At 46.5% G+C, this 16,719-nt stretch overlaps 1 protein-coding gene across 3 annotated transcripts in view; it reads right to left on the reverse strand.

Annotated features, from left to right (window-relative positions):
* The window catches only part of LOC119969409 (cadherin-22-like), a 1,080,568-nt gene that overhangs the window by 821,003 nt on the left and 242,846 nt on the right, over nucleotides 1-16,719 (reverse strand). For 2 of the 3 annotated variants that reach the window (XM_038803029.1, XM_038803028.1), the window contains exon 2: nucleotides 9,311-9,717. In XM_038803029.1, the coding sequence (XP_038658957.1) occupies nucleotides 9,311-9,532 (222 nt within the window). In that variant the 5' untranslated portion in view covers nucleotides 9,533-9,717. Of the gene's footprint in view, nucleotides 1-9,310; nucleotides 9,718-16,719 lie in introns of those variants that run through there. The other variant, XM_038803030.1, reaches the window with a different exon arrangement.

Raw genomic sequence — 16,719 nt, forward strand, 5'->3', positions numbered from 1 at the left:
CCCCGATCGTGGGCCAGGCCACATCGGCGCCCCCCCCCCTCCCGGGGTCAGACCCCCCTCCCCCCCAAAGGCCGCCCACTGACCCTTCCACACCAAGTTCCCGCCAGCTGAGAGCAGGTGTGGACAGCGCCAGCGGGACTTGCCATTTTTACGACGGTTGCTAGGCCGCATCCCGGGCCGCAAAACGGCGGGCTGGCCGTGTAGAGCGGCCCCCGACAGGTGCTGCGCCAACCACACCAGCGCCAATGGCCCCGGGCTGAGAGAATCCCGCCCAAGGCACCTGTTAGCAAGAGGGAGATCAATTCCCTTCCTTTCTCCAAGTACGTTGATTTCTGGACATCAAAAGGGTTTGGGAGCATGCCCAGACAACCGTCGAACTTCAGGTGTAGCTTGACACAATATTGTCATTGTCACTTCCATTCCAATTCTCTTCCTGCACCTAGTGGTGCACTAGGCTTTCGTCTGTTTCCATAGCTAGAAATTCCCGGAACTGATCAGTAGTGGCTCAGAGATTGACGGGCGCCACTTCGCATCAAGTGTGGCTGACCAGAAGTCTCTCCCACTCCTATCGCCAGCCATTGGCGTATTTGGAAGGATTTACCGGTTGAAACACTCAACTTGTTTGGCTGTGTTATGAAGGTACCTTCCTTGGCCATCAAGTCCGGGGTGGGACTTGAACCTGGAGCTTTTGGTACAGAAGCAGGGACATTACCCATTGCACTACAAGACCTCCTCAATTATCACTTCAGAAATGTTAAAGTAGAGGAGGTAGTATATCTAAAGGTTTCAATCAAAGGTTTGCAGTCAATAACGTGAGGAAGTTTGCAATGTTTTTCCAGCCAGAATCAGCAGAAACGCATGGGGTGAAATTCACCGAAGACTTACATGACGCCCATTAGCGGCGGGCAAAAGCGGCGCTGGTGACTCCGGCGTCGGGGCCTGCTTTTAAGCCCTAAATCTCCCGTCCCGAAAGGGCCAGCAGCGGAGTGACGCTGTACGCGTCAGTTTCAGCCGCTGCGGAAGTGGCGTGTTGGAGGGGGGAAGGGGGGGGGGGTAGCGGCGCTGGAGGGGGTGGTAGCGGCCCTGGAGGGGGGTAGCGGAGCTGGAGGGGGGGTAGCGGCGCTGGAGGCGGGGTAGCGGCGCTGGAGGGGGGGGTAGCGGCGCTGGAGGGGGTAGCGGTGCTGGAGGGGGGGTAGCGGCGCTGGACGGGGGTAGCGGCGCTGGAGGGGGAAGGGGTAGCGGCGCTGGAGGGGGTAGCGACGCTGGAGGGGGAAGGGGTGGGGGAGGGGGTTAGGGGTGGGGGGTGGGGGGTAGCGGTGAGGGGGTGGGGGGTAGGGGTAGGGGTAGAGGTAGGGGGTAGGGGTAGGGGGTTGGGGTAGGGGGCAGCGGCGTGCAGAGGGGGGGGGGGCGACGGTGCGTTGGCCCCGGGCATCCATTGGATGGGGGCATCAGCAGATCTTCCTCAAGGCTCCCCTTCCTCCCAGCTGCCTTGTCTTTGTTTGAGAGAGAGAGAGAGAGAGAGAGGGAGATTGTGGGGACAGATAGAGAGAGAGAGACAGAGAGAGGGAGTCCCGTCCGTCCTCTGGCTGAGAGCAGGGCTTTGGTGAGTATATTGCAATCTGCCTAAACCCAGGAATATTGCCTGGTTAGAATGCAGAGGGAAATGCTGGGATCCCGGGGTGGGAGATGTGTCTGGATTTGTCTATTTCAGCTTCAGCCTCTGCAATTTCAGGTCAGTTTCACAACAACAGGAAAAATGCGCGGAGAGAGAGGGAAAAACTTTTGGCAAAGTTTCTGGGTTCTGCCTTTATAATTCACAGCGCAGAAAGGGTTCTGCGCTGTGAATTATCAAGGCACCTTTTCTAATCCTGGGGAGAAACAACCTTTTGAAGAGTCTGAGGAAATAAGCAGGAATTTGGATTAATTCTGCCTCCCACCCCCTGGGCCTCTTTCTCCTCCCTCCCCCTTTCTCCTCCCTCCCCCTTTCTCCTCCCTCCCCCTTTCTCCTCCCTCCCCCTTTCTCCTCCCTCCCTCTTTCTCCTCTCTCTCTCTCTCAGATTCTCTTCATCCTGCGCTTTGTTCCAGAGCTATTTGATCCCCCTGTGCACTGGCACAGATTTACAGTGCTGTTTAGGTTCTGTGTTTACGCCAGGTGTGGGGGCGGGGAAAAGAAGGATGGATGAGGTTAGATGGAGGATGATTTGGGAGGAGGGTGGGGGTGGTTCAATGCAGTGCCCCTGAGGAATGCCGAACTCTCCCTCTTTTCCCCGCCCCCACACCTGGCGTAAACACAGAACCTAAACCGCACTGTAAATCTGTGCCAGTGCACAGGGGGATCAAATAGCTCTGGAACAAAGGGCAGGATGAAGAGTATGTGGGAGAGAGGAGAAAGGGGGAGGGAGGAGAAAGTGGGAGGGAGGAGAAAGGGGGAGGGAGGAGAAAGGGGGAGGGAGGAGAAAGAGGCCCAGGGGGTGGGGAGGCAGAATTAATCCAAATTCCTGCTTATTTCTTCAGACTCTTCAAAAGGTTGTTTCTCCCCAGGGTTAGAAAAGGTGCCTTGATAATTCACAGCGCAGAACCCTTTCTGCGCTGTGAATTATAAAGGCAGAACCCAGAAACTTAGCCAAAAGTGTTTCCCTCTCTCTTCGCGCGTTTTTCCTGTTGTTGTGAAACTGACCTGAAATCGCAGAGGCTGAAGCTGAAATAGACAAATCCAGACACATCTCCCACCCCGGGATCCCAGCATTTCCCTCTGCATTCTAACCAGGCAATATTCCTGGGTTTAGGCAGATTGCAATATACTCACCAAAGCCCTGCTCTCAGCCAGAGGATGGACGGGACTCCCTCTCTCTGTCTCTCTCTCTCTGTCTGTCCCCACAATCTCCCTCTCTCTCTCTCTCTCTCTCTCTCAAACAAAGACAAGGCAGCTGGGAGGAAGGGGAGCCTTGAGGAAGATCTGCTGATGCCCCCATCCAATGGATGCCCGGGGCCAACGCACCGTCGCCCGCCCCCCCTCTGCACACCGCTGCCCCTACCCCAACCCCCTACCCCTACCCCCTACCTCCATCCCTACCCCTACCCCCCACCCCCACCCCTACCCCCCACCCCTCCCCCCCCACCCCCTCCCCCCCACCCCCACCCCCAACCCCCCACCCCCCACCCCTAACCCCCTCCCCCGCCCCTACCCCCCTCCAATGCCACTACCTCCCCTTCCCCCTCCAATGCCGCTACCCCCCCTTCCCCCCTCCAGCGCCGCTACCCCACCCCTCTCCAACGCCGCTACCCCCCCACCCCTCTCCAACGCCGTGACCCCCCTCCCCACCCCTCCCCACCCCTTCCCACCCCTCTCCACCCCTCTCCAACGCCGCTACCCACCCCCCCCCCGCGCACTCGATGTAGGTTACTGAACGGCGTCAACCATCATCAATGGTTGACGCCGTTATAAACCTACTCATGGAGGTACTGTTCTCCGAGACGGCCGGCGGGATTTGAACAACACTGTTTTATGGCGGGTCGGATAATTCCTAACATGGCGGGAGCGGGAATAACGCCGCCGCCGGCCGATTCTCCGACCCTGCATGGGGTCGGAGAATTTCGCCCCTGGTGTGCAATACAAAGCCCTAAAATGATGTTCATTGTAAAGACAACTGTGACAAAATACACAGTAAAACAAATTGAAGAGGATTCATTGCCAATTATAGGTGTAGCCATGTAAGGAGGATAAGAGAGTCAATTGCTTATTCCTTTCATAATATATTCATTGAATTATTGTTCTGTTCACTTGTGCTTGTAGGTGAAAAAATACTGTAGAGCGGGAATCAAAGAAATATTAACCCTTACTGAATTCCACATGAGTTGTTTAATATAACCATGGATTGGCTACTATCATCACAATAAGGTGACTTAGTAGATGTCACTGCTTTGCTATGTAGCAAACAACATAGGCCATTAATTAGTAATTTATCATTTGAGAGGACACCTCCAGCTGGTAGGTGGAACCACATCGCAGGCCAGTGAATAGCTATCATCGTAGCCACATAAAATTCAATGGACTTTGGTTGGTTGCAGTATTACATATGATTATGTAAATCTCTAAATTTCTGCAGTCCACATAACTGACCAAAATAGCTTTGTGTCAGTTATCACCGATGAATGGAAAGTTTTACTGATGAGGGGGTCAGCTTCGATAGAACCACAGAATCCTTATAGCGCAGAAGGAGGCCATTTGGTCCATTGAGTCTTCCAAAAGAGCACCCCACGTTGACCCACTCCCCCACTCTATCTCCGCAGCTCCACCTAACCTACACTCTTTGAACACCAGGAGGAAATTTTAGCGTGGCCAAACCACCTAACCTGCATATGTTTGGACTGTGGGAAGAAACCAGAGCACCCGGAGGAAGCCCACACAGACATGGGGAGAACGTACGAACTCCACACAGTCAGTGACACAAGGCCAGAATTGAACCTGGATCCTTGACACTGTGAAGCAGCAGTGCTAACCACTGTGCACTGTGTAGCTCACCATGGTCCCATAGCTGTTAAGGTGAATTTATACTTCATGGATCTGCCTGCAATTAATGAAACAAGTGAAGAGAAAATACTCAGTGAGTAAGGAGCAGAAAAAATAGGATGCATTGTTCGAATGTAGATAGAAGCAAAATAATGGAGCAGAAGGAGAATGGAGAAATATAAGGAATGGTAGAATAAGAGGAATAAGACATGATGTGGAGATGCGGGTGTTGGACTGGGGTGAGCACAGTAAGAAGTCTTACAGCACCAGGTTAAAGTCCAACAGGTCTGTTTCAAACACTAGCTTTCGGAGCACTGCTCCTTCCTCAGGTGAATGAATAAGACATGCATATATTGAAATTTTTTAATCATAATTCTACATTTGAGTCACATTAGGATGTGTTTCAATCTCACAATATGTGAGCTACACACAAATTAAATTAAAATTCAGTTGACTAAATTATATACAAATGAATAATGAACTTTTTAAAAATGTTTTTATCATAATACAGAGTATGATATAGGTTAGTGCAGGGCAGCACGGTTGTGCAGTGGGTTAGCCCTGCAGCCTCACGGCGCCGAGGTCCCAGGTTCGATCCCGGCTCTGGGTCACTGTCCGTGTGGAGTTTGCACATTCTCCCCGTGTCTGTGTGGGTTTTGCCCCCACAACCCAAAGATGTGCAGGATAGGTGGATTGGCCATGCTAAATTGCCCCTTAATTGGAAAAAATGAATTGGGTACTCTAAATTTTTTTTTAAAATGATATAGGTTAGTGTGATAATCGATGACCTATCTGTAATGGAGATCAAGGAGTTAATGGCATCAAGAGGTATGGGAAGAAGGCGGGAAAATTACATTGAGATAGTGGATCTGCCATAATCATATTGAATGTCGGAAAGGACTTGAAGGGCCGAATGGCCTACTTGTTTCTATCAACCTTCTAAAATGCAGTGGTCAGTGTATAAAGTTGGTGGAGCTCCTGATAAAGCTTTTCCAAAATCAGGTATTGCCCTTCGCTCCCCTCGTTCTCCTCCCCCTCCGCTGGGCTGACTGATAGTGGAACACATTTTCAGGCCTGGTTGTTGAGATGATGTGAGGATGGAAACACTCAGAGGTATTCTACCTGGTATGGAATTCAAGGTATTTTGAACTGAATAAATTAGAAATGGTATTTGATAAAGCCAGTACATTTCAGTGCAATTTTCAAATCACCATACTCTCCAATTTCAGACTTTGGAAGGGAAGTGATCCATTCGGGTCAGAAAGTTTCAACTTGAGGCTGTGTGTTCCGATACACTGGGAGTTGCACTAGCATTGCCAGAAAGCATTTCCATTTTCGGAGCTCAATATTCAAAGCAAAAGCTTTGACCATGATCATTTGGGGCTGAACCGACATAAGATGACCAAACGTTCTCTGGCAGCTCCTCTTGCCCCAAATATTCTACAGTATTGAGGTTTACTTCCAATGCATTTGCAGGAATATGATGCTGCAATAGCAACAAGATAATCCCTGTTAACCTCCTGATAGTCAGCTGGCAAAGGATGTAACCAGAGCCAATCTTTACTTAGGGTGCAATTCTCGCTCAGAAGTTTGGCAGGGAAGGAGGTTTGAATCCTGTCGGCTGGTTCAGTGCGGTTCAAATAACAATCCACCCACACTTAGAATTTTTGTTGGAGGTGATGGTGAACTGTGCCATCAATGAGGGAAGCAGGGTCTAACGACTCCGGCATGTCCGGCTGCCTCAGATATCGGGGCACCCTTTTCTGGACCCCCCCCCCCCTCCCTGCCCCCTCCTCCCCGACTCCTAGTCAGCAAAGAGCACTTCCCTGTCACCGATACTAGCACACCCTCCCCCCTTCAAGTGAGCAACACCCCGCTATGGGATCACCCAATGCCCCTTCCCCTTTGTCCACCCCTTCATATCCTGTCTTTTGGCAGTGCTCATCTGGCACCCTGGCGGTGCCAACCGGAGAGTGCCAAGTTGACACTGCTATGTTTGCATTGCCAGGGTGCTGGGGCAGTGTCAGGGTGGAACCCTGCCGTGTCCCAACCGCCTGGGGGTACAAAGGCCTGCAAGTGCCCTGCCCCCGCCTCCCCCTAATCCAAAATTCTCCCAACATTGCGGGATTTGCGCTGGACATAACATGGCTGGAGAATCACTGCCTTAGATCAGATTGATTTAAAAAAGAGTGGAACATTATCTCCTCAACCATTCCCCAGTATCAGTAAAGTGTCTCTTTATGTGATCTCAGGCAACAACCATATCAATGTCCTCCACCTGTATACAGTTAATCACACAATTAACAATGTCATCATATAAGGAAATTCGACAACTTGCCTTTACATAACACATTTAATTCAATAAAATGTTTTGATGTGCTTCACGGGAGTATTGTAAAGCTGAATATGATAAAAGAGGGCAGGTGATTTATGGTATGGCTGAGATTTTAAGGAGATGAGTGGGGGAAGAAATTGAAAGTGTCGGGACAGAATTCCAGAGTTTCGAACCCAGGCCGTCACAGCCACCATTTGTGGAATGATTAAAGTCAGCGATGCTTGCAAAGCCACAAGTAAAGGAGCAGATATGTTGGAGGGTTGTTATGCTGGACAAGACGGCCAGACCATGATGTGATTTGGAACAGGGTTAAGATTTTTTTTTAAATGGAGGCGCTGCCTCACCGGGAGGTGAGTGAGCACACTGGGGTGATGGATTAAATTAATTTGCTGTGATTTAGTATGTCGACAGCAGCTGGGTTTTGGATGATACCAGGTTTATGGAGGGTAGAATGTGGAAGGCCAGCTGGGAGCTCATTGGAATAACCAAGTCGAGAGGTAACAAAGACAAAGGGGAAGGTTTCGGCAGCAGACGAGCTGAAGCAGGTGTGTAGTCCTGCATTTTGTAAATCACTGAAATAGTTTCAGTGTAGATCTTTGATGTCACCAGGGCATCAAATAATGTTAATTCCTCACAATGCTAATTTCTGCAGGAGGCTGAGTTTGAATGTTGAAAGGTCATGTTAGCAATGGCAAATGATCTCCTCCATTATCCTGCTTACTACATGAAATATCAGGCTGTGTCTGGATGAATTTTCTGACCTTGTTATTCCTAGATTTATGCTTTCATTCAGCCATCTTCTTCTAGTCCTCCTGCGAATTGAAAGAGTTTTCTCTTGTGAGCTGTCTTACGTTAACTTCCCCATTCGTGTCTTTAATTACATTGATTCTGTGCAAGGTCTTCAGTCTCCAGAATCAAACTAAGTTTTGTATATTGTCATGGAAGGAGAATTTTTGACCTTTATTTGAAAGGTTAAAAGATGTTGCGATCAAATCATTTTCCTTATGAAGACCTTAATTGATGAATCCCTCTTGGTTCCACTTCTCCTGGCTGAGCGAACTGATTTGACTGCAATTTTGCAAACTAGGCCGGGGTCACTTCAACCCAGCTCGTTGGGCTGCAAATCCAAGGGATTGGGTAGAATGCCAATTTTACTTCTGCCCAGTAATACTGTCTACTAGAGAAGTAAAATTGAACAAGTACAAAAGCAGCATCATGTGTAATCCTGACACTTTGCAACAGGGCATACTGACTTAAAACGCACTTCAGGAAGAGTAGAGGAGAGAAAAATTATTTTAACAAATAACCTGGAGTTTTATGTGAGGAAGGAATAGCTTGCAATAATTGCAACTGAAGAGAAAGGTGTCTTTCAATGGCTATTACAAAATGAATACTGTTTAGTTTGTAGCAACCTTTTGCTAGACTAAGGGCACAATACAACTTATTGGGAACAAAGACCCATAGCGAGCACGTTTAGCCACGTGATTCCCGGCACTCGCAGCAACGAAAAACACATGGCTATACAACGGGACTCATGTATAAGGGCCTCAGCAGGGAACATGCAGCCAACGTTGCACATAGCCTCGTTTTGTACGCTGAGGAGCTCCGCTCACAGGAACTCCCCGGTGTAGCAAGAGATTGGGACACCTTTTTAAAATGGCACCCCAATCTCCTTGGCCCCCGAAGCAACCCCTTAGACCAAATGCATTATGGCAGGGTGTTCGGCCCCCACGCACTCCTCCCCAACACCCATGCACCATCCCTACCAGACCCCCCCCCCCCCCCACCCCGGCCTCATCAGGCGCACACAACAAATGCCAGCTTGGCACCTTGACAGTGCCAACATGGCACCATGGCAGTGCCCATGCTAGCTGTCATCCAGGTGGCGCTGTCAGGGTGCCAGGCTGGCACTGCCAAAGTGTCACGTTGGCACTGTCAGATGCCTAGGTGGCACCAGCTGTGCCAGAGCACCACCATGCCCGAAGGACATAACGCTGAGTATCCCCAATCCCCTTGGAGACCCCCAAGAGTACCATTCTGTCTGGTACCAAATAGTACCCACCTGGGGTCTCTGAGACAAAGAGGATAGATTCCAATGCACATTAAACACTAGCTGTCTCGCTTTAATATCAAGATTTGCCCAAAAATGACCCTGTCCACAATGGACAGGTTTACATTGCAACATCTCACAAGATTGGTTTAGATCTCGTGAAGCATTGCGAGCTGGGTAGATCCCGGGAGCATGTTCTCCCGGCTTTTATCGGCCACTTGACATGGCAGCGAGCTGACTTTCGAGCGCAGCGTGGCAATTCAATCGTGTCCTATTTCTTGAGATTAATTCTGTCATATGCAGTTCTACAATTTTACATGGAGGTGCAATATTTCAGAGGAATCAAGTCAGCTGTTTCATGTCAAATGGTACCTCCTCCCCACCCAGAAAATAGTCTCACAAAAGTTAATCTCACCTTTCCGACGTAGAGTGGCTCTGTTCCGGTGTACTCCTCGACGATGAAGAATTGGTTCCACACCCAGCCACGCTTTACTCGCCGATGGGTCACTAAGCCTGCTTTTGATTGTTCCATATTCCATTTTTGGTTTTGCAAACTCTCCTGGGTAGAATTTGTTCCGTAGTAACATAGTACACATAAAGCCACTGATGTGAGCCACAGAGACATGCGATTGACCATTTTACCTGGTCACGTGTCAATATATATATGAGATCAGGTGAGTCGATACCTGGGCACGATGCCCATCAAAACACAGATCCTTAAAAGTCTCATTAATCCTTGGCGTTAATTGAATATCAAACTCCAAGTTTCCAAGTGCTGGTCTTCACTTCTCAAGCTACTTGTCCACAGTCTTAACCAGGTACCTGAGAAAGCAACAGGAGACACAATACGATAGTATAATCGAAGCACAGTCTACAAATAACATTGTCCATCCCCCCACATACATTGCAACACAGTCGACACTTCAGAAATAATGAATTGGCTATGAAGCTCCTTGATGACCGGAGGCCCTGAAAGATGTGTTATAACTTGTAAGACTTCCTTTTTCATATCAAAACGTAAGACATTTTAGAATTAGAATAAATCATTAAGGCCCAAAAAAACCCATCTCTAAGATCAGTCACAATGACCAGGCATCTCATTTGTACCTGACTACCATCTTCCTTTCCACTCTGCAAGTGAAACCTTGTGCTCTTGCCACTGGAGAATTTTGTGGCTGGGGACATTTATTCAGGTAGGACAGTGGTAGGTGAGAACCCTACCTCCTTACTTCCTCCACCCTGATAGTCCTTAGCGGGAAGTCCCTGTAGAGGAAAGGGTTACATCGGAAGCGCCCGATACTGACCAACAATGATGCAATGTCACATGATTAAAAGATAAAAATCTGGTGGGAAGCCAAAGTACAATCTTGTGTGGAGTACTGAGATGTGTATGGATCTGTAAATAAAACAGAAAGCTTTTTACTAATAATGGTCTGTGGTAACATTCTTAGGTTAATAGCCAAATCCAAAAAAAAAACTCATCTAGACACTGAACCCAAAACAAAACATGAGGCAAAGGACAAAAAGTGTGAAGACCCAGAAAATCTCCAAGAGAGGGCTGCCGACCTAAGAGACCTCTGAATCCATGGAAAGGGACAGAAAGAAAGATTGAAGACTCACTTGAGAACGGAGGATCATTGGTGCTGCAGATACGAACTGACACATAGACCCGGAACCCAGATCACATTCAAACAGTTAAACTATTGAAGTAGCAACAGGCCCATTGAATGGAGTCCGTATTGCTGCTCCCTGAACCATTCCAAAGCACTAAAGGCTCACAATAGGCTGAACTCGGACAATGGAAGAAAGATATTTTCTAGCTACAGAATAGCTTTGGGTTTGCATATGAAGGACCAGAAGGATCAGGTCAATCCTTTTTTCTGCGCAGTAGGAGGAGCATAGTGGACAATGTTTTTGAAAAACAGGGTGCCACTGAGGCGTTGAGTTAATTTGAAGATGTCCTCCAAGCATTTAATTCATACTTCAGTGTTCAAAAAATTGATCACTGAGCAAGTGGAATTTAAGAAGAGGGAAAAACTGGGTGAATCCATGGATTCATTTATAAATGACCAATCATGGAGAATTGTGACTGTGGGATCGTCAGAAATGAATTTGTATGCAATATTATAATGGTTGAGGATGAAGATAAAGACCTGACTGCACTTTTGCAAACAAAGGAAGATTTAACTCTCATAAATGTAGTTACAATAGTGCAACAGATCAAGCGCAGGAAGCTAAACATGAGGAAAGTGATCTTCGTTGGAGAAAAATGAGTGAAGCCATTCAATATGTCAGACAGAATAAAGAAAGCAAAAGCCTTTGGAATCGAGGAAAATTGCACCAACCTCCACTTTGAGATTTTCTTGGTGTGGGAGGGGGGGGGGGGGGCGTGGGGGGGGGGGGGGGGGGGGTCCCTACACAAGCAGGAAGAATGTTCAGCGGGGACTTGAGTGCCACAGTTGTGGGAAATTAGAGCATTTTAAAATAATCTGTAAGTCCAAAGTTCCTATAGCTCATAGGAAGAAAGAGATAACAACAAAACAAATAAGAACAACAGAAAAAAACAAATAATGTTCTTCGGAAAAGTTATTACTGGAGCATTAAATTAAACTTTGAATGTCACCCCACAGAATTCAAGCTAGATACTGGGACAGGTGTTTCAGTATGATCTGATTAAGTAAAATGGTTTCAAAATATCACATTGTGGCCATTCTCCAGAAAACTCAGGTCATTAGAAAATTCCTACAGCATAAAAACATCACAGAATTGCAAAGATTATTCGGGATGGTCAGTCAAATAGACAAGCTGTGTTATAATTACAGCTGATATTGCTACCGGTGGAACGGCTTGCTGGACCTTAACTTTTATGTTTTGTTTAGAAAAATGTAGGGCAGCTACTGAGCTGACTTCACAGGAGTCTGCTGATGAATATTTAACAAAAGAATAAAACACTTATTAAACAAGGAGAGAACAATATGACACTACACCTTCACCACAAAAATAACTTTGCTGATACAGACTCATAAGCATAACACAAGTTATGAAATCTATCAAATACTCTAATGCAGTGTTTTTCAAACATTCTTTTCCCAGGACCCACTTTTGCCAATTGGCCGAACTTTGGGATCCATGTCAGCTGACCTTTGGGATCCACGTCATGTTCGCTTACCTTTAATGTGACAGGTGAGCCTGCTTGGTCCTCGCGATCTGACTACAGTCGGTTTCATGTCTTGTAGCCTGCCTACCCAGTTTTGTTTCATTTCCTGCCTACAACCTTACACTGAATTTCAGGCTTCTTGCCACCTACCTCTTGCAGTATTTATTGCTACCATTGAGCAAACTACTAGAACTCACCTTGAACTTTTTTGTCTTGTATTTATTCAACTCTTGCTATTAATTGCGAGTTTCAATTGCGAACATAATGAAATGGAACATGTTTGGGGGCTTGGCAAGAGAGAGAGGTACAGCTCGCAGAAAGCATTTGGAACTTGTTACAATAGTTTCCATGACAGCTGGGAAGCGATAGAATAATGTGATTGCTCATCGTCCTGTAGCATTGCTCGCATTCCTGAGGAATTATATGTCGATGTTCAAGGATGTCCTGGTTTGCTCTGCAACTTCATGTAATACTTTCATTTTTAATTCTGTTGGGTTTTCAAACGGGCTGCAACATGAGGTAACGCCAACAGTCAGGGTGGAATCGTTGACAGTCCATTGGGATAGCCCCTCATCGGATGGACTCCTGCCTACGATGTTTATGATATCTCTCAATTATTTGTAAGATTAAACCACGCTTTTATTTTGAGTTGGGGGGGGGGGGTGTATAATCGTGCATTCCACTGATTTTTAAAAAAAAATTTCAAACGCTACGAACCATTTTTATGATGCTTCTTCACAGTCATTCCAGTGTTGAATCATTCTGTCACGAGTGACCAGTTCTCATAAATATCCACAACAGACGTCAGAGTGGTCAGCTTTTAGTTTCCTCATGGCCAGGTAATGGAAAATTGTCAGTGTGTTGGGAATATAACCATGTGCAGGCAGGGGCTGCCATTGAATCAAGTGTCAACAGGATTGGATAAACTGACAATGTAGCCATGTGCTTAAAATGGATTTGCCTTGTTAATTTCAGCAGGTACCCAACGCTGGCGTTGTATTTGGAGTGTATCTGTAGAAATAGTTTTGATGATTTTTTTCAGCTTCAGTATCAATCACATCATCATCTGCCAGGCAAATGCTGGTGGAATTAATACTTGATCTAATGAAGCAGAGTGGGTAAGGTATCCCGATACTAAAGAACAGGGTGCAAAATCCATCCGTTTCAAAGCTATTTCAGTCTGTGGTGGGAACACCACAACCCTTAGCCCCACAACCCTGCTGACACCCGACAGTGGCCCACCCGTGGGTCGTGACCCTCACTTTGACAAACCCTGCTGTAATTTTCTCAGTCAGTACACAGTCCATGTAAACCAACAAGCGGTCTGCGGCCAGGCATTCTTCAATCTAAAACCAAGTGACGGATGCCATCCAAAACAACTTCTGCAGGTTTCTCATCATCTGCACCCCTAAACAGAATTCTTGTCTCATTGTGAGACAACTGGTCTTGCAGAAGCTGTACCTCAATACCCAAAGGACCCACTTTGGAATCTTCTCCCATACAACGCTTTCTCTCAGATGCCTTCCACAATGATCAACCTCCCAGGATATTGATCTCATCCGATGTTCCTGTCCCCTGAATCGCCACAAGCATTCAAAGTTCCCATTCATACATTATTTCAGGTGTTCAGCCATGCCATCAGATCACCACTTCTCCACAGGCCCACAGTAAGCAGTTACACAGCATTGGCCTTCTCTTCAGATCTCTGTTTTCTCACAGAGCTATTTTGCTTTAACTCTCCTTCCTAGATTTGTCATTTTAGACTTGGAGCTTTCCTCTGCAGTCACTCTTAATTTCACTGAACAGGATTGTTCAGATCCTTGTCCTTGTTCCTTGACTTAGTTGTCATCTCTGGGTTTTCTCTTTCCCCTCCCTGGAACCTACTTCTTTAGTTTGGCATTTGCTCGCTGTCACTTTGCATGTCCTGCATATTTTGGAACTTTCTTTGGGATACTGTTTCCAATTGGCCTGACCTTCCTTTTTTCTATCTCTGTGTGTCCTTGTTGCTAGGCAACAGCATAGTTTTTCCCAATTTTTAGGGTTGTAAAACCTCATAAAAATGCAAACATCTCTGACAGCAAAATTAAAACTCAGGTCCCCCATTTTTAAAACACAAATACAGAAATATAAATTAAACTAAATGTAAAAGCAATATTCCTAACACCCACAAAATACAACTGTAATTTAATTAGTACTATCTCTATCTCCAAACAGTTACTTTCAAACTTGAAAGAATGTAATAAACCAGTACCACAGCTGTTGAGGCAAGGTCAACAATGGTGCTGGAACATGGACCACAAAACTGCTTTTGACAAAATCAAAAATATGCTAATTTCACCAGAACTTCTAACTCATTATAATTCAGAGTTACCAACAATTGCAGCAGTGAATGTATCATCTACAAGCTTGTGTGCGGTGTGGTTTCAAGTTCAAAAAAGGCAAAGAAGACTAGTTTACTATGCTTTAAGATCTCTCATAGACCAAAGGTGTGCAGGTTCGGTGGATTGGTCACACTAAACTGCCCCTTATTTGGAAAAAAAATAATTGGGTACTCTAAATTAAAAAAAAAATCTCTCATGGACAGAGAAGAACATAGAACATAGAACACTACAGCGCAGTACGGGCCCTTCGGCCCTCGATGTTGCGCCGACCTGTGAAACCATCTGAAGCCTATCTGACCTACACTATTCCATTTTCATCCATATGTCTATCCAGTGACCACTTAAATGCCCTTAAAGTTGGCGAGTCTACTACTATTGCAGGCAGGGCGTTCCACACCCCTACTACTCTCTGAGTAAAGAAACTGCCTCTGACATCTGTCCTATATCTATAACCCCTCAATTTAAAGCTATGTCCCCTCGTGTTGGTCATCACCATCCGAGGAAAAAGACTCTCACTGTCCACCCTATCTAACCCTCTGACTATCTTATATGTCTCTATTAAGTCACCTCTCAGCCTTCTCCTCTCTAACGAAAACAACCTCAATTCCCTGAGCCTTTCCTCGTAAGACCTTCCATCCATACCAGGCAACATCCTAGTAAATCTCCTCTGAAACCTTTCCAAAGCTTCCACATCCTTCCTATAATGTGATGACCAGAACTGCATGCAGTACTCCAGGTGTGGCCGCACCAGAGTTATGTACAGCTGCAGCATGACCTTGTGGTTCCGAAACTCAATCCCCCTGCTTATAAAGGCTAGCACACCATATGCCTTCTTAACAGCCCTATTAACCTGGGTGGCAACTTTCAGGGATTTATGTACCTGGATGCCGAGATATCTCTGTTCATCTACACTACCAAGAATCTTGCCATTAGCTCAGTACTCTGCATTCCTGTTACTCCTTCCAAAGTGAACCACCTCACACTTTTCCGCATTAAACTCCATCTGCCACCTCTCAGCCCAGCTCTGCAGCTTATCTATGTCCCTCTGTATCCTACAACATCCTTCAGCACTATCCACAACTCCACCGACCTTCGTGTCATCTGCAAATTTACTAACCCATCCTTCTGCACCCTCTTCCAGGTCATTTATAAAAATGACAAACAGCAGTGGCCCCAAAACAGATCCTTGCGGTACACTACTAGTAACTGAACTCCAGGATGAACATTTGCCATCAACCACCACCCTCTGTCTTCTTTCAGCTAGCCAATTACTGATCCAAACCGCTAAATCACCTTCAATTCCATACTTCCTTATTTTCTGCAATAGCCTACCATGGGGAACCTTATCAAACGCCTTACTGAAATCCATATACACCACATCAACAGCTTTACCCTCATCCACCTGTTTGGTCACCTTCTCAAAAAACTCAATAAGGTTTGTGAGACATGACCTACCCTTCACAAAACCGTGTTGAGTATCGCTAAGCAACTTGTTCTTTTCAAGATGATTATAAACCCTATCTCTTATAACCTTTTCCAACATTTTACCCACAACCGAAGTAAGGCTCACAGGTCTATAATTACCAGGGTTGTCTCTACTCCCCTTCTTGAACAAGGGGACAACATTTGCTATCCTCCAGTCTTCCGGCACTATTCCTGTCGACAAAGACGACATAAAGATCAAGGACAAAGGCTCTGCAATCTCCTCCCTGGCTTCCCAGAGAATCCTAGGATAAATCCCATCTGGCCCAGGGGACTTATCTATTTTGACATTTTCTAAAATTGCTAACACCTCCTCCTTTTGAACTTCAATTCCATCTAGCCTGGTCGACTGAACCTGAGTGTTCTCCTCGACAACATTGTCTTTCTCCAGTGTAAACACTGACGAAAAATATCCATTTAATGCTTCCCCTATCTCCTCTGATTCCACACACAACTTTCCACTACTATCCTTGATTGGTCCTAATCTTACTCTAGTCATTCTATTGTTACTGATATACCTATAGAAAGCCTTAAGGTTTTCCTTGATCCTTTCCGCCAACGACTTTTCGTGTCCTCTCCTCGCTCTTCTTAAATCTCCCTTTAGGTCCTTCCTGGCTAACTTGTAACTCTCAAGTGCCTTAACTGAGCCTTCATGTCTCATCCTAACATAAGCCTTCTTCTTCCTCTTGACAAGTGCTTCAACTTCCTTAGTAAACCACGGTTCCCTTGCTCGACAACTTCCTCCCTGCCTGACAGGTACATACTTATCAAGGACACGCAGTAGCTGTTCCTTGAAAAAGCTCC

The sequence above is a fragment of the Scyliorhinus canicula genome, chromosome 7 (assembly GCF_902713615.1).
Source record: "Scyliorhinus canicula chromosome 7, sScyCan1.1, whole genome shotgun sequence".
NCBI lineage: Eukaryota > Metazoa > Chordata > Chondrichthyes > Carcharhiniformes > Scyliorhinidae > Scyliorhinus > Scyliorhinus canicula.